General features: G+C 37.8%; 1 protein-coding gene across 1 annotated transcript in view; it reads right to left on the bottom strand.

The window, feature by feature from the left end:
* Positions 1-24,141, bottom strand: part of LOC149065917 (uncharacterized) — a 72,645-nt gene extending 48,504 nt beyond the window's left edge. Inside the window, exon 1 of the mRNA XM_089253332.1 lies at positions 23,875-24,141. Coding sequence (XP_089109458.1) covers positions 23,875-23,911 — 37 coding nt within the window. The 5' untranslated portion in view covers positions 23,912-24,141. The remainder of the gene's footprint in view (positions 1-23,874) is intronic.
* Positions 24,142-24,836: the final 695 nt, after the last annotated feature.

The following is a 24,836-nucleotide window of genomic DNA, read 5'->3' as shown; positions in this document are numbered from 1 at the left end:
TTAACCAACAGTATAACTTTTCGAACGTTAATTCGTATTAATTATTATAATCGGTATTTGAGGTGTATGAATTACGCGTGTCAAAGCACGTTATCTTGTATTGAATGTCAATATGCGTCGAAATGCCTTAACGCGACGCACGAATGGCTTTGCGTGACAACACGCGGTGTCTACCTTGTGAGCAAATAACGGATTAAAACGGAAATCCAATATAACTTTGAGGATTTTATATTGCAAAAGAGGAGGGGGGGGGATTTTATACAAAACGCATTAATTTTTTGCAAGGCCATCGGTATTTCCATGCTTCATAGGCCGTATGTCTATGCTTCAATTCTGATTAGATGTATTAGATTGATTTCATTTCTAAATCTCAAAATTTGCTTAAAACTTAGAGCCTTTTGAAATATTTTCTCCTGTCGCGCGGAATTTTCGGGCATCGGAATTATTTTCTCATGTCTCGAAGGATCTTTGAATTTAGAGGATTGTAATTCTCTAACATTTTGTATTTATTGCTCATAACTCTGTGGATCCTTCCAAATTGTTTGCTCATAACTCTGTGGATCCTTTGTAATTGTTTGCCCATAACTCTGCAGATCCTTTCAAACTGTTTGCTCATAACTCTGTGGATTCTTTGTAATTATTTGCTCATAACTGTGCGGATCCTTTCAAATTGTTTGCTCATAACTCTGCGGATCTTTGGAAGAACCTTTATCCACACAGTATTGCGTAAAAGTACAGCGTGGGCGAGAAGTCCTGGACACACGTTAAAAATTGATAACAAATTAACCAGGGTTGGGTTTTTGACGTCAAAAACTGGTTTTTGACATGACAAGCGTCGAAAACTGGTTTTTGACATGACAAGCGTCGAAAACTGGTTTAAACCGTCAAAAACTGTCGAAAACCGTCAAAAACCTATATGAATGCCTTTTGATAATGTTTTGAACATAATAGGTATACAACATGATGAAAAACTTACTTTTTGGCATATTACAATGTTTTATTTTTAAACATTAATTTATTACAATAATTAAAACAAAATGTTAATTATAATTTGTAATTTTGAATTTTTCGACATAAAGAGTCTAGAACATATAAAATATAATTTTATGGTTTATTTATCTAAGCTACTCATTACCTGTGTTCAATTTGTTAAGTGGATTAGAGCTGCTTATTCAAAATATGTATGATAGGGCATCAGTGTTAGGTTTTTGACCCCAGAAACTAACTCGGTATTAAAACTATCAAAATCTTACTGTCAATGATGTCAAATAGTTTTTGTTAACTTGATAGATATGTTAAATAACAAAATACTTATTTTTATTTAGATTAAAGGGTTTTATATTCAGAATTATAATTACTGAGGAAAAATATATATTTTGATATTTTAAATTTTCTGATCTGCCCAAAATTTTATTCCATATAAAATTTCTGACGCAGCGTCTGTTAATGCACTAACTAAACTCATTTATTTTCTCCTAAAAATTTCTTAGATCAGGGTGATTAGATTCTTAGATTCACACAGCTTTAAAGAGTATTTTCAACCAAAGCAGAGCTGACAAGACTTGATACCCAAAGCATTTGTTTTGCACGTTTGAATACAGCTTCAATTGGAAAACCATTGCATTATAAATACTAGTAAATGTACCATATCATAGTGCAAAAGTAAGAATAAAACAAGTTTGACATATACAAGCTAGCATTGCCAAATTAAATGACATTTTAGTCCTACAATTTAGTATTTTGATCGCTAGATATATTTCAATGTTATGTGCAATAAGAGTATTGTTTTAAGTATCAGTGGTTATCTAGATAATTTAATAATAACAGAAATCAACATTACATACATGATGTAATAAACTTTTTTAAACACTTATCTGTTGTAAAAAGAGTACAGCAGATAGTTTATATCAATGCATATATATAAGCAGTTGAAGAAATTTTGGAAGGTCAAGAATCATCTTGAATCAAAGAATGTCAAATCGTTCCACAGTTTTCCATTCAATGTTCATGTTATGCTTTATTCAAATTTTATAAGAAAAAAAAACCATATATTGTCCAAAATAATTCTGTCGGGAGTAGAAAATTATTTTAGAATCTTATTAAATATTTATTCTTTGTATAACATAGTCACTTTAAACATCACATGCAATTAACGTGTGCATTTTCATTGGGAATTTTTATATCGAAAAGCAATATTTGAGGTTTTTGACAGTTTTTGACGGAGGGTTTTTGACGTGACAGTTTAAACTGCGGTTTAAACCGTCAAAAACTGCCATGTGTCAAAAACCTGCCAACCCTGAAATTAACCAATTGGCACAGCAAAGTGCAGTTTTCACTAAAAAATGGCCTAGAGTTGCGTTTTTTTTTATAAATAAAAAAAAAAGTTCAAATTTCATTCACAGGTGGCAATGTAAAACGAAAAGCTCGACATAACAGTTAAAATGCAGTCCATTTGTTCTCTCTACACGGAGTAGGCAGACTTCAAACACTATATTCGGATAAATCCGAAACGTCAGGCATCTGCCGTTTTCACTTCTAAAACGGGCAGCACTTCGCGACCATGGACCATGCATAGCTCTTACATCGTAAATATATAAAGGTCGAAACGAGTAATGAGGTCAAGTGGGTGATTGTCCCTCGTGGGCGTAAACCCATATTGGCGTAAAATTGCCCAGAGACGATTCTCACTACTTCACCAAACACCAACTCTCTCCATATCGCTATATTGCAATTTAGTGCCATTAATGAGATGGGTTGGAAATGAAGGCGCTGTCTATCGGTGGTCGCCTCAAGTTCGTTAGGGAAAAGGATGATTCTCTCTGGGGGGGACATAGATATCCATAACCCTATGGTTACCCATTGGTCCATAGGACTCTATGAAGCCGATCTAAAACTTGGTGATAGGCCTGATAAAGATATGACTGACAAAATTAATTCGAATTTTTATGACTTTATAAACGTGATGACCTCATAAACAGGTAGCCTTATAACGAGGTTTTGCTATGAAAGTTATACATGCAGGGTGAACGAGACATCCTTGACACATGTTAAAAGTCAATAACAACTCAACCGATTGACATAAAAAGGTGCGGTTTTTACTAAAATACTTTTCATGGCCGAGAGTGTTTTTTGATAAATTAAAAAAAAAGTTCAGATTTCACTCACAGGTGGCGCTGTAAAAAGGAAAAATTGACATAACACATAAAATGCAACGCAGACGGTACATAATTAATGTGTTTATGACAATTCGCGTTACCTAAAACTACCATATTCTAACATGAGCAGCCCTTCACCGGTTTAGATTTAGCCCGAGCTGGGCGCTCATGTTGAAATGTGGTTTCATGTAACACAAATTGTCGTAAACATTAATTATGCACTGTTTGTGTTGCATTTTATGTGTTATGTCCGGTTTTTCGTTTTGCAGCGCCACCTGCGTGAATTTGAATTTTTTCACTGAGTGAAATTTGAATTTTACTTTTCAATTTATAGTAAACTCAAGACTATGATAAGTATTTTGTGTGTAAACCGCACAATATCATGTCAGTTTGTTGATTTGTTATTAATTTTCAACCTGTGTCCAAGACTTTCCAAACACCTTGCATGTACAGGGTGTCCTGTAAGCGCTAATGCGGCCTTTATCGCACCATCCGCTTGTCGTAGAGGTACGTGTGATTCCAATTTAAAAAATTCTCAAAATGTGTTCAAAAATTACCCTCTACCAGCTTTGAGAATGTAAATACAGTGTGTCACAAAATAAAAAAAAATCTAAATTTTTATGCGGTTCCCTTGTACTCTATTTTGTGACAGACACTGTATTTCCACTCTCAAAACTGGTGAAGGGTAATTTTTGAACGCATTTTGAGCATTTTTTTAATTGAGACCAAACCTCTAGGACGAACGGTTGACGGACATCAGCACTTACAGGACACCCTGTATAACTTACATAGCGAAACTTCTTTACAAGGTCACGCGTTTATGACGTCATCCCACCTATGAAGTCACAAAAATCCCAAATAATTTTTTCAGAATCATATAATTTCATCAGGCCTACCACCAAGTTTGTGTTTGGCTTCATAGAGTCCCATGAGGGTGGCTGTTCAGTGCGTGCCGTTAATAGCCTCAGTGAATCGTCTCTGGACAATTTACTGCCATTTATTACTACAATAATACTCATTACACATTTCAACCCTAACGTATTTATAATGTCAGAGCTGTGAGTGGCCCGTGTTCGAGAAGCGTTGCCATCTTCCGTATTAGAAGTAGAAGCGGCAGATGCCTAAACTTTCGAATTTACATTGATATAGTGTTGAAAGTCTGCCTACTCTATGTAGAGAGGACAAATGGACTGAAATCTTTTGCACAAAAATGTATATGTTACTACTAAAGCCCGAAATATTGGCCAGTTCGCGAATTGGCCAGTTTTGTTGTAAATAGGCTCGGCCAACGTCCGAATTTCAGGCTTGCCAGTTCGCAAAGTGGCCGAGAATACCCGGCTAAAGTCCGGTAACAGAAACCATGATTAGGGGTCATCGTATTTTTTCGTGATAATTATGGACACTTACCAAAGCTCAAACAATTTCTGAAAATCGGACTTTGGCAAAAAAGATCTCGGGCAATTCGCGAATTGGCAGCACTTCGGGCTTAGGCAGTAGCATATACTCACGTGTTTTTATTTAACTGAAGAATACTTTTGACAACGTGGTAAATCGCTTGTCACTGCTTCCCAGGGGAAAAGAGTCAATGAACTCGTTTCGCTTGAGCCTTAAAATTCTAATCACACCGGACAAGTATGGTAGTCATTCTAAGTGTTGCCATGGACTTTGTGCTCAAAAGAAAACAAAAATGTCCCGAAATCTCCCTCATAAAAACAAAAGACGATGGAAATACGAAAATGAAAATCGATTCTTGAGGCCACTCTGTGGTATCTACATAGTACCAGGAGGGAGGCACGCACTTCGTGGTAGCGGCACGCAACAAGCGTTTCGTGGGTAAAACCAGGTGAAATCGCCGCAGAAACGGTTAACAATCTTGAGGTGGGGGAGATGGCAAATGGATCACCACATCCGGCATAATCACCACGCATATCTATATCGTGTACAGGGGAGTGATGTTTTGCTATAGCCGGAAATATCTATCTTGAAAAGCGACAGAAATGTCTTAGATTTTTCCATTTGCATTTCCTTCAAAAAAATACGGAAATATTATACGGTATAGAAGAATTTCTCTGTTATGTAAATGATGTGAAAAAAAATTCTCAGAAATATGTGCAATTTCGACACTATATGGAAGAATCAACAGGAAATGAAGAGAGTATCTCATGTTGAAACCCAATTAGATACTCGGCAGACAGGGCCGGATTTGGTCATTTAGCGGTCCAATGCGAAAACAATTTCGCGGCCATCTTTGATATTTATATGCGTGCTGCCTCCTAGCACCCACGAGAGATAATAAAGATTAGGCGTTTTTGCTCTATACATCCACCTAAAATCGATTTATGAGGTTTCCTGAAAGACTCGGAATTCGGTCCCCCGTCGAAGAACTTTCCCAAGGAAGTTCCAGAGTGCAGGACCGTCTTAACGCATGGGCACAGGCCCACTGGGTAGTTCAGGTGGATAGGGGGCCACATGTCAACGAAACATAGGCAAAACGCAACAAAAACATAGGCAAAATGCGGCCACCCCTTCTAATGAAGGAGTGGCCGCATGCGGTCCGTGAAGTGATTTTGTGCTACCCGCGGCAAGGTAAAGGTACCGTGAAAAAATTAAATTTGTGATCATTATTTGAACTATCGGGGGTCCCAATAGCAGATTTCTTCATTAACACAAACTGCTTACAAACTTCCTATTCCTAGAGACGAAAGTAATTTAATAACCAACTAATTAGTTCAATTAATAATGGTGTAGCTCAATTAACCGAAGTCACACCACTGGTACGGCCCGAGACGCTACAGCTGACCATTGTGTTGGCACGTGAACAGAAATAAGTTGACCACCCCTGGTCTAATATATGAAGAAATTGACTCCTCGAGTCTAAAAGGGAGACGTGCCCAGAGAATATCTTTTCCCGAGGGCTCGTGGTGATGTTAAAATCATGGCCCTTCCACTTGGGAAAGGCTAACAGACAATGGGTAACGCCTTAGGTATTTGCGTTATATTTTTCTAATATTTAAAACTAGGCCTATGATTAATTTCCTTGAAAATCAATATAAGGAGCCAGCTGAAAATCTTAGTCTGGGGTCCTGTCAAAGATCAAGAGCCCATTCAAGATGATGCGGATGTCACGGATTCGCTATCATAGGCCTATGTGTGTGAAAATCGACATATTTTTCATCAATAGATTGACAGAACTTCAAGTTTTGGCTTTTTAAAGCAGTTGTAGTTGAAAGTAATGCGTAATCGATGTAGTAAAGTTAACATTTTGCGGACCGGTGCGATCGCACCCTTCGCACCTACCCAAGTTCGGCCCTGTCAGCAAACTTCGTAGAGTCACGGAAACTTTCAGCAAATCACAAAAATCTGCTTTTACGCTTACATTACCAGAAAACATGGATGTTTTATTTACCCGTTTGTACCCACTCATTTGAGTACAGCGAGTGTTTGGCTTTGTATAATATTTTAGCTTTGCAACTAGATGTATATTTTAGCACATGTAATGTCATCTACACGTTTCTAGTGCAAACTCGTGTTTAAATATTTAGCGTAAACTGCTTATATCTTTAGAGACAAATTGTGATGTGTTTAAATTTTCATCACAAATCCCATTTCTTAAATCTTTATCGTAAATTCCATTTGCTTAAATATTTAGCTCAAACTCCGTGACTTGAAATTTCAGAGTGTTCGAAAATTGTGTTTAAGCTGTAGAAAATTATTGATAGGCTTATGTCCATTAACGGCCGTATTCACCAACACAGTTTAAATTGCAATCGCAGGTGAACGGATTGAAGATCGAAACGGATTTGTTAAATTGAGGATTTTAACCAATCCGTGTCGATAGGTAATCCTTTAACCAACGATTTTATTTTAAACTGTGTTGGTGAATACAGCTGTAAATCCTTACATTGTTATAAACCATTGAAAATTTCAAAGTTCAAACTGCAAGAAACTAGTGTTCAAACTGTGAAAAAAAACGAGCATTTTAATCCTCAGAAATTTAATTTTTCAAACGTGCAAAGACAGCTAAACGTAGTTTCAGCTTTCCATTCATTTCCTTCTTGTATTCAATCAAAACTCAAAATTCTTACGTTCCCTAGAACTCAAAAACGTTTTGAACTCAAAGACTACCAAATAGATTCTTCCCACTATAAGTTAAAAAGAGTACGAACCGTAAGTTATGTATAATGTCCAAACGATTGATCAAAAACAAAATAACATTAAAAAAACAGCCATGTTCTGTGTAATCTGAATGTAAATCAATCACTTTACAGCATAATAATGTTTTGAATGTCTCAATATGTGTATGAAAAAAAATCAACCCCATCCCTTACGTGATCGATTCGGGCATCGGCGGCCTTTTACGTATTTTAACCAGTTCTGGTTTTTTTTTTCCTAGAACCAAAAACAAAGAGAGGCCGCCCGAGGGGGCGCCTAATATAACGAATAATTTGACATTACCCTACTTTTCGTTGAGTGTGAACTCTACGGCTTTAGGGGGGTTTTTTTATCTCTAACTGCTTAGCCTTTATTATTATTATTGCATTATTGGGCCAAAGGTAGGTTTCGCAACCGGTTTTCTAGCGGAAAGAGCGAGATGGCCGAGTGAGTGGCTTGAAATTCCCAGCTTATAGCTTAATTCTAGGTCCCGAGTGCCGTTCGAAAGTGAAAGGCCATGGGAGGAATGCATATCCGAAAGTAAGGTTAGTGTGGAATCACTGAAGCGTCGAGTCTTTTGACACAAGAATTCGAGTCGGCCTTGACGACATAACTTTTCAAAACTCTGTGGTTGGAACGAGAATTCTTTATTAGGAAACTATTTTAAGAAAAGAGATTTCGCGCGTATACAGGGTGTCCAAAATATCCCCTGGGGGAGGATATCTCTTCAACCATTGGCTTTAAAAACATGCTCTCAGATTTCGGTTTTCAAATGGCATGCGTTTACTCAAAATGTCTTAAAATGCGGCTGTCAGACGTCACTTACAACAAAATTGCATATTTTTAAATGCAATATTAACGGAGATATTAGACTTGGAGAAGTGTTCAGCATTTGTCGCCAATGTCCGAAGGTGTGGTTCACAAATTACGAAACGTAAGTTGAGTTCAAAGTTGTGAAAATTCTGTAATTGTCTATTAATTGTGAATAGAAAAAAAAAATGATTGATTTCATTCGATTTGTGATCTGGCTATATTACTGTCGAATCTCGGGAAATATGCAGGGTGATTACATAACCCCACCCCCCCTCACCGCATTTTACTCGCGGACCGTTGATCCTACAGGCTGTTGACCAACGCGGACCGTTGATCCAGTTAGAAAAAATATCCAAATAACGTGTAGACTTTCAGATACGTCATTCATTTTGCAAAGGGTTGTGTAGTTATTGAAGATAAAAAAGCTAACTTTTTACACGAACACCCTGTGCTCAAAAACCCAATGAGTAGAATGTTGCCCTGTCTCTATCCTGAGGCCAACAACAACAAGTGCAATATTCGCAGAGATATTTGAGTTCAAAAATCGGAGAAAAGTTAGCGAGAAGAACAACATAAATCAGAGAAAGAAGCGTTGTTATTCAATTTATGATGTTTTTTCCCAACTTTCCACTGATTTTTGAATTCGAACATCTCTGGGAATATTGCACTAGGAAACGTAGAGAAGCGACAGTAGAATAACTTTCTCTCACTGGGTATTACACGGTGTCCGTATAAATAGTTAATTTCCCTATTTTAATAACTATACAAACCCCCTTGCAACATGAATGTTGAATCCGAAGTACAGTTGGATCGCGGGATAACGTCTATAACGTTTACCGTCATCCCGTCCCATTTTTATGTACTTCCCATGGGTAACACAGAGGTATACCAAGGTTTGGCTGCATTAAAATCTGATCTGGGTGTAGCGTCTATAATTTTGAACATCCCCTCACACTTATGAACACATGTTGTTGTTGTTTTGGTACCCTCAGGGTGACACCGACTTATACCAAGCCCTAGTTGTATTACAGTCGGATCTCGGGATAAGCGATTACTTTTATATAACGTCACTACTCCTATTTTTATCTAGTTCCCATGGGTGGCGCCGAGTTATACCAAGGTTTGGCTGCATCGAAATCGGATCTAGTTGCATCGTCTATCACTTTGAACGTCAGCCCACTTAAGACATTTTTTTTTCCTTTTTGGTACCCCGAAATTATACCAAGATCGATTGGACACCGAATTATACTAAGATCCAGCTGTATCAATACAATACAAATACAATACAATACAAATACAACGCCACAACAGGCAAATTGCCCAACGAGGTGGCTGACTTATGAACATCATGGATCCCCGAGCCATTTTTTGGAGGCCCTACCTACTACTGCTACATCACACCCCCCCCCTCCCCCCGCGGAACCCCCAACGAATCGGTACATGCGGGAATGTGCGTGTACGTGTAGTGCAACCTGACGTAAAGTTTGTTTCTGTGTAATGCTTGTTATGTGTAGTACTGTCATCTGCCCCCAGTTTTTCTAACAGTGAGTGAAGTGTTATGATTGAATTATTTATCGTTGTAGGACTGTTGCTCTCTGTGGCGAGACTTTTTAACGGGGGGATCGGCTCGCATTTGCGCCTTGAAGTTGGGAACCACAGAAAACCAACTTCAGCCGACCACCACTGTGGGGTTCGAACCCGGATCCTCGCATCACGAGTCCGGCACTATAACCACTCGACCACCACAGCGGCAATCTCGGTATAACGTCCGTCACACTTTTAACGTCCCCTTCTACCATTTTTATTTCAAATCCCAGGGGATTGCACCGGGTTATACCAACAAGTTATGTCAACGACGGAGAGGACGTTCCCAAATACAATGCCATTAATATCGAACTTCGATTTCGGGAAAAATATTCTCGGGAGAAAAATTGCTCGCAGTGGCTCTTCTTCCAGAAATTACTGTGCTTGTGCTCACTCTCTTCTGCCACGAAGCTGGGCTGGAAGAGATCTCGGGATAAGTCCGGTGGCAGAGACCCTAGCGTTCATGTGGTTGTGCTCACAATTCAATCACTTTCAATGTAATCGAAATTAAATTAGCAAATCTGGATAAGTACCGACTTCCCCATCTTCATAGACCGTCTCTGGTCCACGGACAACAAACCGACAAACAATTCTGTAAAGAATGAAAACAGACACCGATGCAAGATGGATAGGGCGTTGCCAGAAGTACAATTAAAATGGCGGAATGCAAGAGCGGTGGGGGAGAAGAGGGAAAATAACATGGCGCCATAACAAAAATGTGTTTTTCACAATCAACATTTGATCGAGGACAAAGAGTCCTTGATGAATGGAGCGGATTTTTATTTTAATTCCTTTTATATTACACGATGCTGAAGAGAAATAAATAAATAAAGGAAAAAAAAAGCGTTATAAATGGCGGAAACTAGTTTCCGATAAAGATCTCCATTTATATTTTAGAATAAGTGAGGGGGGGAAAAAATCACATAATGTGTGGTATTAGTGATGGAAATTGGGAAGTGATTTCCGTCAACAAGTTTTAAAAGAAACGTGGATTCCTATTGTGTGTGTCGTTTTATATAAAAATCGACAGAGAAATTGTGGAATAAGGTGAGACAATGCCATTCGAAACGATGTTTTGTGTTCAAATTCACCAAAAACGAATAAGAATAAAGTGCATGACGATTCCTATATTTGATTTTCCGAACATAAAACATGGGTAAGTTAACTTAGCTGACCATCTAATAGTAAAGGTGCGTAAGAACAAGCACGCTATTTTTCACTGTTGGCAGCAAAGCACGTAATAAGGGGCCGTTCAAGTATTACGTAAGCAAATTTTTAGCCATTTTTGACCCCCTTCCCCCCCCCTTGTCAGCAAAAGTCAGCAAAACGCTGACCCCCCCCCCCTCTTGTCAGCAAAATTTCGTCATCAGCTCTGCCCCTCTGAATCCTAACTCATATTTTCATAAAGGGTGGTAGATGACGTAAGCATTATCCAAAACCCCCCTCCTCCCTTGTCATAAAAAGTCAGCAAATCGGAAACCCCCTCCCCCCCCCCCATCGATGATGACGTAATACTTGAATGGCCCCTAATGACTACGATCATGTCAGCACGTGTGTTTCGAAGAAATCGAAATAACTGATGACATCCTGGATATATGACCATCTTATTACGTAAAACAGTATGGTCAGGGCCGTCTTAAGAGTATCATGGGCCGCCCGGGCCAAGTGGTTTTTCGGAGGCCCTACCTGGTAAATCCCAGAAAAGTTCAACCGGATCTCATTTTTGTGAGGCCCCTCTTCTCTTGAGCCCCTCCCCCCCCCCGGTCCGTGTCCGGGTGAGCCCATGCGTTAAGACTGCACTGAGTATGGTCACGACGTAAAACAGTATGGTAATTCAACTCTATCTTAGGCGTTGCTATCTACGAACGATTTAGAAAAGCGATGCACGGGTAGCTAAGAATACGCGCGTAACTAATATGCGTTTTCTCTGTTAAAAAATGAAGTGATATGTGGAATTGAGAAAGCAAAGGCGGTCGAGCTCATAAAATGAAGAAATGGACTAAAATTGCATCGAAAAGGCCCTGAAATCACAGAAAAAAATTTCTAAACGTCATCGAGAAAAAAAGCGATTCTCTCAATTAGTTTGACAATGCAACGGGAAGTCCATTTGTCCCGTCTGTGAGCAATCGTACGATGAATACTGAGTTCAGTGTGAAATATGTAAGGACTAGAGGCAAGAGGAATGCTTTAGGGTTACGAAATTACGAGGACATTTGTCCCCTAATGTGAAAGTCATCTAACTAACCGTAATTCTAGCTACTGTGAAATCTTTAGGTGTATGTATACTCTTAGCCGCACACACTGCGTATCCGACAGAGTGTGAAAGAATACGCATTGTGTTTCGTAAAATTTTTGAGACTTCATCTCTCTTCAAGTTTAATCGCATATCTTCATCTCTTCTCTCATCGCTTGGCGAGTATTAAAAAAACAAGCATTTCAAACGTTACCGTTTGAAATCTACAATAAATTGTTGTTCCCGGTCAAATTAGCCATCGCGTGCAGAAAATGACCGTGGTTCGACAAAAATGAGCAATCAACGAAGATAATATTCATTACTTATGTATTAAATTATACTATAGTTATAGCAAACAAATAAATATTCATCTCACAAATTTATCATTTCAACATCTTTTTTTCGTCAAACGCAACAACGCTTGGCAATAGCCCTTTTGTTTCCCAACCTCGGAAATATTCTAGCAATTTTAACGGTAATTGGTGACTTTGCTCACAGTTGGCATCAATAGGCGATGCTCTGTGTTTAAGAACGCGATTTCCCACAATTTTTTGATAAAATATCGACACGGATTGGTTAAATTCAGATTTTTAACCAATCTATGTCGATCTCTTATCCAAAAGTTGTGACTAGTTTAAACGATGTCGGTGAATACGGCTCTAAGTGAGCTGCTCTCCTATCATTCGGTAATTGGTGACTTTGATCACAGTTGGCAATAATAGGCGATGTTCTGTGTTTAAAAAAGAACCCGATTTCCCATAATTTTCTCGATGATAGGAGTAAAGGAGGGTAGGGGAGCTCACTTGTGGCCGTATTCACCGACATCGTTTAAACTACAATCGCAGGTTAAAGGATTAGCGTTCGAAACGGATTGGTTAAAATCCTCAATTTAACCAATCCGTTTCGATCTTCAATCCTTTCACATGCAATTGCTGTTCAAACTGTGTTGGTTAATACGGCCGTTAGTGGGTTTTTCAGCGAGAAAAGCGTGGGAAATCGAGTTCTTTTTAAACACAGAGCATCGCCTATTGTTGCCAACTGTGAGCAAAGTCACCAATTACCGTTGGAATTGCTAGAATGTTTCCGAGGTTGGGAAACAAAAGGGCTATTGCCAAGCGTTGTTGCGTTTGACGAAAAAAAGATGTTGAAATGATAAATTTGTGAGATGAATATTTGTTTGCTATAACTATAGTAATTTAATACATAAGTAATGAATATTATCTTCGTTGATTGCTCATTTTTTGTCGAACCACGGTCATTTTCTGTACGCGAGGGCTAATTTGACCGGGAACAACAATTTATTGTGGATTCCAAACGGTAGCGTTTGACATTTTTGATATTTTTTTAATACTCGCCAAGAGGTTGGTGCACTAACTCTTCGGTGTGGATTTCCTGCAGTAGCAATTTTTTTTTCTTCTGTGGTCATGTTGTCACCGTTTCTGTTGTACTCCCGCGTCATGAAAGTTGCTGAATGGGACGAATCGGGTATCGAACTCGCGATACCTCTAAGAACACCCTTTGGTACTGAAGAACCAGGCAGGGCCCTGGCTCTGTCCCGCTAGGGTATGTAAGCCATTTACTCAGCGGAGTTGGGCCATGCTGGAAAGTATCCTCTGGTACTGTAGGCGAGTATCTTATCGGGCTACCGCTCCCAAATATTACCTTCGGCAAAGATTTTAGTTTCGATTACAGCAGAGAGCAGACGGGTCTTTCGTAACAGGAAAATTCAGACGTTCTCCATTTTCAATCCAAAATATGAAAGGCAGATGGCAGCACTAGTACAACACAAAACAAGCATAAACACGTTAGGGCCATCCAAACGCAAAATACGCTTCTGCGTGTAATCGCAGCGTCATCTTCAAGCAACACCGCCTCCTATAGAAGAAGGCCTCCGTGCGAAGCTCGTGGCGTCACTGAAGAAGGCCATCTCACCCAACATTAGATATAGCAGGCCAACGCATGCGCCATCTTTTCTCCATTTTTGTAGTACGTCCAATGGCTATGGGGGGGGGGGGATGGACTTCTTCAGTGACGTCACAAGCTTCGTGCGGAGGTCTTTTTCTGTAAGAGGTGGTGTTGCTTAAATCATGTACCCGCCTGGGCCAGGCCCGGAGGCCAATGTAATGGTGAGATCCTGTAAAGATTTTCAAAATTAAGCATGAAAATTTTTAACCAATCACTCGTAACCATCGGGGCCTCAAAAAATCAATCAGTTCGGGGAGGCCCATGACGATCTTTAAGACAAGCCCTGCGTGTAACACAAAAATTCGTTAGAAATTCCTATGAGGAATGTATACGAGGCGCATGTTTTAAGTAATAGTTTCGATTAAAAATTCAAGTAAGCTTCGTTGGAAGTACTGGGGGGAGGGGGAAGGGACAATTTCATTAAAAATATATATATATATATATATACAGTAATTGGCGTAGATAGTCAAAAATACGGGTCATATGGTAACCATATATGCTGTCACCAGAATTACCTGAGCTCCATGGGGATGAAACCTAATGAGCCCATTGCGAAGCTGTTTCACAAGCTCTTTACTGATCCTCTCTCATCAGTACTAAGTACTTTATTGTTTGAATAACGTCTAAGACAGAACCCCTGAGACCATAGGAAAACAAAACAAGGTACCTGTACAACAATAACGAAAAAAGGCTTCAGAATGGAGTAATAAATATCTCCGCGAAGGACGTGAGCGTTTAGTTCATGGATTTTTGCGAGGGAAGTTTGCACACCTGCCTGAGGCCCGGCTTCTAAGAATTCGTCATGCCTCTTCGGCACAATGACTTTTCTCTCTTAGGCTTTTTTTTTTTTTTTCTCGTAGAAGCGATGTTTGTGCTCGTGTAAAAATAAAAGAGGGGGGGGATATAAATTACACGCACACGGGAATATATATGAACACAATGATGTTCCAGCTTCAATAGGACACGAGAATCCCGGTTATAACAAACAACAACAGCATATTCGACGAAATGAGAAATGTCGTTAGTTGAACTTTTCCCCAGGGATGTTTGGAACGTGGATATTGCATTTAATTGGCGAAATCATTTTTTTTCGGTCCCGGTTTGTTATTTAATAAGACGTTTTCTCGTGTATGACTTCGCAAACAATTAGTACGCGCGAGCATGTGCGGCTTGGGGTTACCTGTCGCCCGGGTGAAAAGTTTCATGTATCGCCCCTCTAAAAACGACCCTGGTGCAAGGCTTTAACCTACAGGGCCCTAGGGAAGATGAACCTATTGTTATGGTGCAGGCGAATCCCGTTATAACGAACTCCAAGAGATCGGATAAATCACTTCGTAATAACGAAATTTCGTTATAAAGGAATTCTAGGTTTTTACATTGTTCCTATGTAAACTTATCTGGTTGATTAGAAAATTTTCGTCAGAACGAGATTCTCGCTATAACGGTATTCGTTAAAACGGGGATCGACTATATTAAAGCCGCACATTATTGTTCACATCACAAAATATGCGTGGCCATACGTCCTGTTTTTTAGCTCAAGATTGTTGTCTTAGTTATACCAGATATTGTCCCAGGCCCGTCTTAACAACATCATAGGCTCCCGGGCAAAGTAATTTTTTTTTGGGGGGGGGGAGGAGTCTCCTTACCTAGTTAGAAGTAATAGCAGCCAATTTACATACATATCCTCAAAAATTCTAAGTAGATCTCACTATACCGAGTCCCTATCATGAGAACAGTGTCCATCCCGGACAGTGTCCATGTAGGCCTATGCTTGAAGACGGCACTGCCTCAAATCTTCTCAACATCATCTTTGCCTAATTATGGTTCAAAACGTGGTGTCATGTGAATTTTTGGAAAATGTCTAAAAAAAGTCTGAGTTGCCGACCCTTATAACCTGCTACCAACTGCATGCACCACACCCCTTGCACCTTCGCTTAAGCTGCCCCTTGCGCACAGGTGCATGCAAATTAAATTAATGAAAATACGAAATCCGTGGTATAGGCTAAAAAAATGTGGTCTTATTCAGATACCGAACCTGAAAGACCAGACACATTCCACCTCTCATTTTCAAGGAGATAACAAAGTGCCCACGGATGTGTCCAGAAATGAAGAGTCTTTCTCGTTTTAAATATAGTGAAAGCTCGCTACAGGATACTCGATATAACGATAAATCCCTCTACAACGATATTTTTTCATGTCTTGTTTGGAAATATTTATGCTCTAATGCTGAAAATGCTGCCGCTCGATATAACGATATAATCGCTCTCTACAACTATGTTCTTTTTCTTGGTCCACAGAGTGTCGTTATATCGAGGTTTTGCCGTAGTTGGCAATGTATGTATGAATTATATACAGAGGCGGATTTATATATATATGGTTTTGCTGCCTGTGAGCTATAGAAATTTCGACACCCCTGGCTCTTAACCTTCGAGGAGAGATACATAGTTTCATTTCTCCTATAAGCTCTCAATCGAGTTCAATTTTCTTGACCACTTCCTTCAAATTGGCCGCCCCTCTTAAGTTGCCTTTCTTTTCTATAGCCCACTTAGCCCCCCCCCACCCCAACTCTGTAAATACGCCAGTAATTAGATAATTAGTTCTTGTTCACAATCTGTGAATCGTCCAGTAATAGTTGGCGAAGGAATCAAGAATATTGTATAATAGTCCGGCCATAGTAGGCGAAGAAGAAACCTAGAATCTTGCGTAATCGTCCGGCAGTACTTGGAGAAGTAATTTGTGATTCATATACAGGGTGCATAGGTAACAAGGCGTATAGCGTTTTACTGGTGAACCGTTGATCCTAAAAGCATACTTCCGTATAACGTGTAGTACTCAGATATGTCATTCATGTTTCAAGGGGTTGTAAGGTTATTAAATGAAAAATAAATTAACTTTCTATACAATCCTCGTGTGCCCCAAAACCTAGTTAAAAAGTTGTTGCCTCATCTCTTCTGATGCCAACAAAAAAAAAATCCATGTTTCTAAGTGAGACATTTCTTCACTGAGACATTCGGATTCGAAAAACGGAGGAAAGTTCGGAAAAAAACTGCATTAAATGCGTGAAAACTGTTTTGACCGCATTTGAAAAGAGTTTTTCAAATTTCTAACTAGGGTTTATGGCACACGAAGACTGTATAAAGGTTAATTTAATGTATTCCCTACATTAATATGTATCCCTTGAAACACATAAATGACATATCTGAGTACTACACGTTCTATGGATACTTTTTTCTAATTGGAAGTATAGTTCTAGGCTTAACGGTTCGCCAGTAAAATTCCATACTTATGTATGCACCCTGCATATATAAAATAATAAATTTCCGGATACACCCATCCTTCGGGCCTGCTAAGATATCCGTTTGAGATCTAGGTTTAACGGGTCCTTCAACGTTCAGTAGTTGGCGAAGAAATCTAGAATCTTGTGCAATCTTCCACCAACAGTTGCCAAAGAAGTCAAGAATCTCGTAGAATAGTCCGACAACCGCCTTTCGAATCACAATCAGTAGAGTTCGCAGCTACATATCGATATTCACCGTACGTATTGGGTACAGTTATTTAGACCCTACTACCAGGGCCGTCTTAAGAGCATCACGGGCCCCCGGGCCAAGTGATTTTTCTGAGGTCCCTACCTGGCAAATTATCGAAGAATTGAACTACTTCTCATTTTTCTGAGGCCCCTATTCTCTTGAGGCCCCCTGGCCCATGCGTTAAGACGGCACTGCCTACTACTACTACTACTATTTAATCGTACATTCTCCGCGTACACATTCCTCTGCGGGATTTCTAACAAATTATTACATGTATAAATGTGCGTTCTGAGTGTATGGATGGCCCTAACCCTAACGTATTTATGTTGTCAGAATTATGCGTGTTACCGTGTTCTACAAGTGCCGCCATCTGTCTCCTATTTTTGAAGTGAAAATATCAAGTGTCTGAATTTTTTTCATTTTGTGTAAGTAGCGTGTTGAAGGTCTGTTTGTTGTCGGTGGATAGTCATTTTCAAATGGGAGACCGACAGACCAGGCACGACCCAGGCTCTGTCCCTCCCGGGATATAAGCCTTTTACCCTTGCGGGTATCAAATGGGAGACCGGCTCGCGTATTCACGAGTCGGAGTTGATAAAAAACAGCATAAACAGTTATTTAGACCAGTGGTTCTCAACCTTTTTTAGCTTATGGCCCACTTTGAACCACTTTTCTTCTCGTGGCTCCCTCGTCTTACATAGAGCCCCCCCCCCCCTTCACCCTCATGAACGAGCGAAACACTTTCTACTTACTGAATTTAGTTTAATCCAAATTAAATTTATAGTGAAAAAAAAATTTAAGAGTCTAGATCAATCAAAGTGGGTGGGAGATTGCCACCTTTCTTAAGGGACAAATTATATGGGAATAATAGGTATGTGCGAAATGCTGGACCATCCAACGAACCTACACAATAAATCGCCCCTACCGACACATCATTATGGGTCTGCACCTTACCGTGGACTGGAGCTCATTGAACTTCCATCTTTTGGGGGTTCTATGCATGGCGGTCTCACTATCATGGTTCCCCGGGCAAAATTCTGGGGTGCCCCTTCACGTAATCGAAACAGCTTATACATATTTACACTCAAAAATTACAGTACCATATGTGACCATGAAGGGTCCCCCATGAGCACTCCAAGCCATGCGCACATAAGTTTAGATGGCTCCTGCTTCATGGACAGCTCTGCTGGATTCTAAAAGTTTTTAGTCACACTTTTTCCCCCAAACATATTTTACTTGAAAACTTGATTTCTTCATATCTCTCTGCGCCCTCCCCCCACTTCACCACTTGTCATGACTCCCCTTTCATCTGGTTTTCACTCGTGGTCCCCTTAGAATATCCCAGGGCCGCAAGGGGGGGGCATATGACCCCAGGTTGAGAAACACTGATTTAGACACCGTAAAACCGAATTACAGAACTACGGCAAAAACAAATCGAATAAAACGAACGCACAGGAATCAAAATAATGGGAAAACCAATTGTAAATATTGCCGTGAAGGCATTGGAAACGGCAAGAACAAGAGCATTCAAACGCCCGTACAGCTAATACATCACAGACACCTGTGCAAAAAACAGGAATAACCCGTACAATTTACATGAACCCCAAAAACAAAAAGAAGAGTACCCAGAGAAAGTGTTAGTTGCATGGGAAAACGTAAGGTCAGGGGTCACACACGTAAAAAAACAGAGGCCGTAACGCTTTTATATAAGAGCGGGGAAAGAAAACTACTAGTTCTTCCATATGGGGATGGTGCAAAAGAATTGAGGTCGGTATTTATATGGTCGAAGGGGGTATAGCCTATAAAAGACGAAAGGAAAGAAACCAGTGGATGGGGAAGTTTTCTTGGCAAAAAACATTATGATGCAACAGGGCTATTCTGAATTCAAGTCACGTGATATGAAAGGTCAGAGTGTTTTTTTTTTCACTTTCCTCGTGAATTTCCAAATTCATTTTCATAACAACGAAATCGTATTTAATGTGAACCTGGGCGTCGACGATGAGAAGGTCTTTCTTTACATGAGAAGTAAAACCTGATATAGAACAATATATTCGAAATCCGGGAAAAAAATTTTCTCCAGCACGATGACTTTGGGAGGAGATTTTCTTTTGGAATAGATTAGCAAAAATCTCTGAATATAGATGAGAAAATCGAGGGAAGAGCAAATCAAAATATTGAAAAGGAAAATTCCGTCAAGTTGGTAATAATCACTTACGTGATTCTTTTCGTTTCTGGGGTTTTCCGTGTACCTACCTCACCGCATCAGGGAAGCATTTCCAACCATTCGTTGTCATGTGATTGCGATACGTTTAGGCGTACTCCTCCTAGAAGTTTGTAAACCTGGTGCTGAGACACCCTGCGTATTTAATTGATAAGCACAACAATTATTTTGAACAGAATCAATAACAAAGGAAATCGCGACCTTTGAAAAGAGTCTATCAACATAGTCACGGTTTCTGAGATTCGATATACAGTATTTTGTTTTGAACAAAATATGGTAAATAGAATCATAAAATCTTGAACAGATTCGATAAAAAAGCTCATATCTTAAAAAAAGATTAAATAAACAAATCTTGAATAGATTCGATAAAAAAAGCCCACATCTTAAATAGATACGATTGAAAAATTTCGATAAAAATGCCTACATCTTGAATGAGTTCGATAAAAATCTCAGGGCCGTCATTTCAACTTTTTCCGGGGGGGGGGGGGCGGCAAAGCACATATACTCAATGTATGTATATATATATATATATATATACCATTTTTAGTGTATTTTCGAAAGTCAGGGTCGATAAAAAAATGGCCCGCATCTGAAATAGATTCGATTAAAAAAGCCCACATCTTGAATAGATTTGATAAAAAGGCCCGCATCTGGTATAGATTCGATAAAAAACCCCACATCTTGAAAATATTCGATTAAAAAATTTCGATAAAAATGCCCACATCTTCAATATGGTCGATAAAAAAAACTGACATCTTGAACAGTTCCGATAAAAAGCCGCACTTCCTGAATAGATTTGATAAAAAAAGCCCACATCTTGAATAGATTTGATAAAAAGGCCCGCATCTGGTATAGATTCGATAAAAAAAACCTCATCTTGAAAATATTCGATTAAAAAATTTCGATAAAAATGCCCACATCTTCAATATGGTCGATAAAAAAAACTGACATCTTGAACAGTTCCGATAAAAAGCCGCACTTCCTGAATAGATTTGATAAAAAAAGCCCACATCTTGAATAGATTTGATAAAAAGGCCCGCATCTGGTATAGATTCGATAAAAAAAACCTCATCTTGAAAATATTCGATTAAAAAATTTCGATAAAAATGCCCACATCTTCAATATAGTCGATAAGAAAGCTCACATCTTGAACAGTTCCAATAAAAAACCCACATTCTGAATACATTCGATGAATCCACATCTTGAATAGACTCTATAAAAAAAAAACCCAAATCTCAAATGGATTTGATAAATAAAACTAATAGTTTGAACAAATTCGATAAACGAGGTCTTGATTTCAAAGCGATTGGATAAGAAATTCGGTGAATGAGGTACTGTTTCACTGTCCAAGATTCAGTAGAAAAAAAAATTACCATCGCGAAGAGAGATTCGGTAAACAAAACGATCATCTCGAAATTGTTAGATTAAACAAAGCCTTTGTTTTGAAGTTTTGATCAACAAAATCACGGTTCCGAAGAAATTAAATTTATAATCACACGAAAAAACATTTTTTCAAACATGGCTAAAAATTATCTCACTATAATTTGCAATAAAACATACCTGCAACAAATCCACAAACTAAATTATTTTTCATTAAAGTAAAAAAAGTTATTATAAACGGATGTTTTAATAATCAAAATATCAATCATTATTGAATTATCTAAAATTTTAAGTAGATTTAAAATCTCTTATTTTATGAGCGGGGGCCGCTCTTACCAGACGCGGGGCGTGGGTAATAATAGCATGGTCAGGTGCGTCTGAACAATTTCGGGGCACGAAAAATGTTTAAGACCCTCTTTGCCACTCTTTTTATATATCTTGTGGGAGAGGGGGATTCAGCATCTATTATTTCAGATTATACAAAAATGTCGAGAAATATGCATGCAAAAAATTTTATACGCACAATTAAAATATAAATTGACACAAAAATTGATAAAAATTGAGCACTAAAAGTAAATTTAAACAAATGAAAGAAACAATTCCCGAAACTAATGAATTTTAGAGTTGATGAATTAAAAATAATTAGAAGAAATAATTCTAGCACCAGTGGAAATTCAGAATTAATGAAAGAAAAAATTCCAGAATCGATAAAAGCTCAGAAAAAAATAAAAATAATAATTCCTTAAATAATTCTTAGGGAAAACTCAGAATTAATGAAAGAAATAATCTAAGAATTGGTGAAATCCTCCAATAATTTACCGCACTCACCGTAAATTATTGGAGGCCCGGTGCGACCGCACCCATAAAGGCGGCTCTGTTTCTGAACAAAAGCCGAAAGTAAAATTGTGATCACCCGATGGAACGTAAAAACATTGAAGAAACATAGTTAAAAAATACCTCAAAAACATGATATTTAATGATAACTACGCATATACGCAATAATACGCATGATAACTAATTAATACGATACTTATAACTAATTAATACGATACTTATAACTAATTAATACGATACTTATAACTAATTAATACGATACTTATAACTAATTAATACGATACTTATAACTAATTAATACGATACTTATAACTAATTAATACGATACTTATAACTAATTAATACGATACTTATAACTAATTAATACGATACTTATAACTAATTAATACGATACTTATAACTAATTAATACGATACTTATAACTAATTATCAAAAAAACTTCTTTTTTTTGAGCCATTGAAGTTATAAAGCAATTGAATGCGATGTTTGTTAATGTATTCCGAATTTCAAAACTTCTACCAGTGAATCTGAAAATAATATTCATCCGAAAAATGCTTCTGTACAACTAATGAAGTAATGGTTTTTTTTTCGGACGATATTTTTTCCAAATGATGACAACAATGTCGCTAATGTGCCAATATACGAACTCGTCTTTGTATGGGTCAAAAAGGATATAAGGAAAAACGAATGGGTAAGTTTCATTAGGCCAATAAAAAACAGCCAATTTTCGTCACTTCTGGGAATCACGCAAGAAAACTAAAATTGCAATACGCATGCGTACGTGGTTTTTCATTTCTTTTCCGAATCATGATACGAAAACAAACATGCTCAGCAGATTGGTCAACAAAAATAGGGTGTGTCCACCATAAAACGAAGTCCCTTTTTTGAATTCTTCAAAGTTGGGAAGTTAACGGAATAGAAAATAATATATATATATATAATTGAATTTAATTAATTTTTCTTTTAAATTATCATTTATACATTCAACAATATAATAGTTTGGGGGAAAAAGAATTTCTATCATTGAAAACAGATTTTAAAGAAAAGTATTTAATATTTCGTCCAACAACGTGATTTTGAGTTTGTTTTTATTTAAATTATTAATACATAATTTATTTTTCTTCGGAGCTTCCTGTTACAGTAAAACCTCTCTTTTGCAGACGAAAAAATTCATCCGTAAAAAAGAAGGATGACCGTTAATCAGGGGGTTTGAAAAGCATATTTTTATCATACGGGGGAAATTATTATTTGGCCGTAAAAGAGAGGTGACCGCATCTGAGGGGTGTCCGTTAAAAGAGGTTTTTACTGTATTTATGATAGCAACAATCAAAATTGATTAAAAAGGTTTATTCGTCTTCAGAAAACACTCCTCTACGTAAAAAAAAATATATTTTTAATAGAAAACTTTGGAAACACATATTTTTAAGGAATTTCAGTCGATTACTGTATTTGTCTCTTTTCTAAATTTTATTGTTTAATTTCAGATTTCTCCTTACATTTTTCTTCTAATAATTCTCAATTATTTAAGCAAACGTATCAAAAAATTACTAAATTTTGTTTCTTAACAGCACGCCTATATTTAGAAGAATTTATTATCAGAATATTCATGCTGGCTATTATTATTGAATTTAATTAGAATTTATTAATTGAATTTATTAATTGGAATTTTTTCTATTGTATTCAATCAAGAATTAGAAATTACAATTTACAAAAACTGACATTTTCTGTAAATATGCTACTAATTACTCATCGTGAAGAAATGGCATATTTAGATTAGTATCTATAAATTATTAATGATTTGTACAAGAAAACCAAGAAGTATTTTCTACTTATTTTACCTTTTATGAAATAAGTTTTATAGATTCTTATCTAGAAAATTTGACATTTATCGAAATTTGACATTTAAATCGAAATTATTGCAGAAAATATATTTTTTCTTAAATTGAAGAGACAATTTAGAATTTTTCAGATAATTCATAAATTAATAGAAAAATTGTATTAAATGTGACTCACCGCAAATGAGGAAAACGGCAATTACGGACGACTTCATGATTAAAATCCTTTGATTCCTTTTGTTACACGCACATAAGGATCGAAGAGAAAAATGATATATAATAAGAGAAAACAAAACACCTACAACATAAAAAAAAACACCAAATAGAAGAAGAGAAAAGTTTTAGTCAGAGAAAAGATTTCCAAGAGCAAAAAATTGCCTTATTCCAAATACAACACACACACACAGTTGTTTCTCTATAGGAAATAAAAGCCAAAACTAAAAAACGACAACAGAACTCTTTTTCCTTCTCTTTTCGAGCTCAACAAGTTTTTCCCAACAAAAAAGGGCATTTGGCGCTAAAAAAAGTATGCATTTGGCGAAGAAAAATGAATCTTTGTGGTGTTTTAAATCTTATTTTACCTGGTTGGAAAAGTTTGGCGAGATATCGTTGTGAAAAATAGCCAAAACTCAACAACACGCATATGCTAAGCGGGACTTTCAGATATCCGACTCCCTCCGTAGCACATTTCTACAGGGTCGCCCTTGGCAGACGCGGGGCCCGGTGCGAAAAATAATTTCTGGGCACCAAAAAACAAAATATATATGGCTATGAAATGCGAATTATAAAAAAAAACTATGCCAAAAACGCTTAGGACCGAATCCCGATTTCATATAGATGTTGAGCGGGGAGAGTAGAATCGGGGCATCTGTTGTTTCAGAATTCAGTAGAACCTCTCGATAACGGACACCCGCGGAACCAAGAGTTTTGTCCGCTTACGGAGAGGCACGATACACAGTGGAACCTCGTTTAAACGACGCCTGGCTTCGGTCGCAATTGGTTCTTATACATTTTTAATGTTAAAATGTTTACGTGTGTGTGTTACTGTGAAAGTGATACACTGGTGATTATGCATAACCACCAATCGTCTCGATAAATAAAAAGTTTGATTAAATTTCACTACATTTTTACCACTGTACC

Source organism: Pholcus phalangioides, unplaced genomic scaffold, assembly GCF_987345545.1.
Source record: "Pholcus phalangioides strain wild (caught in Gottingen) unplaced genomic scaffold, Ppha-v1.0 ptg000037l_1, whole genome shotgun sequence".
Taxonomy (NCBI): domain Eukaryota; kingdom Metazoa; phylum Arthropoda; class Arachnida; order Araneae; family Pholcidae; genus Pholcus; species Pholcus phalangioides.
The sequence above is the reverse complement of the archived record's forward strand: the minus strand, read 5'-3'. Positions and strand labels throughout refer to the sequence as shown.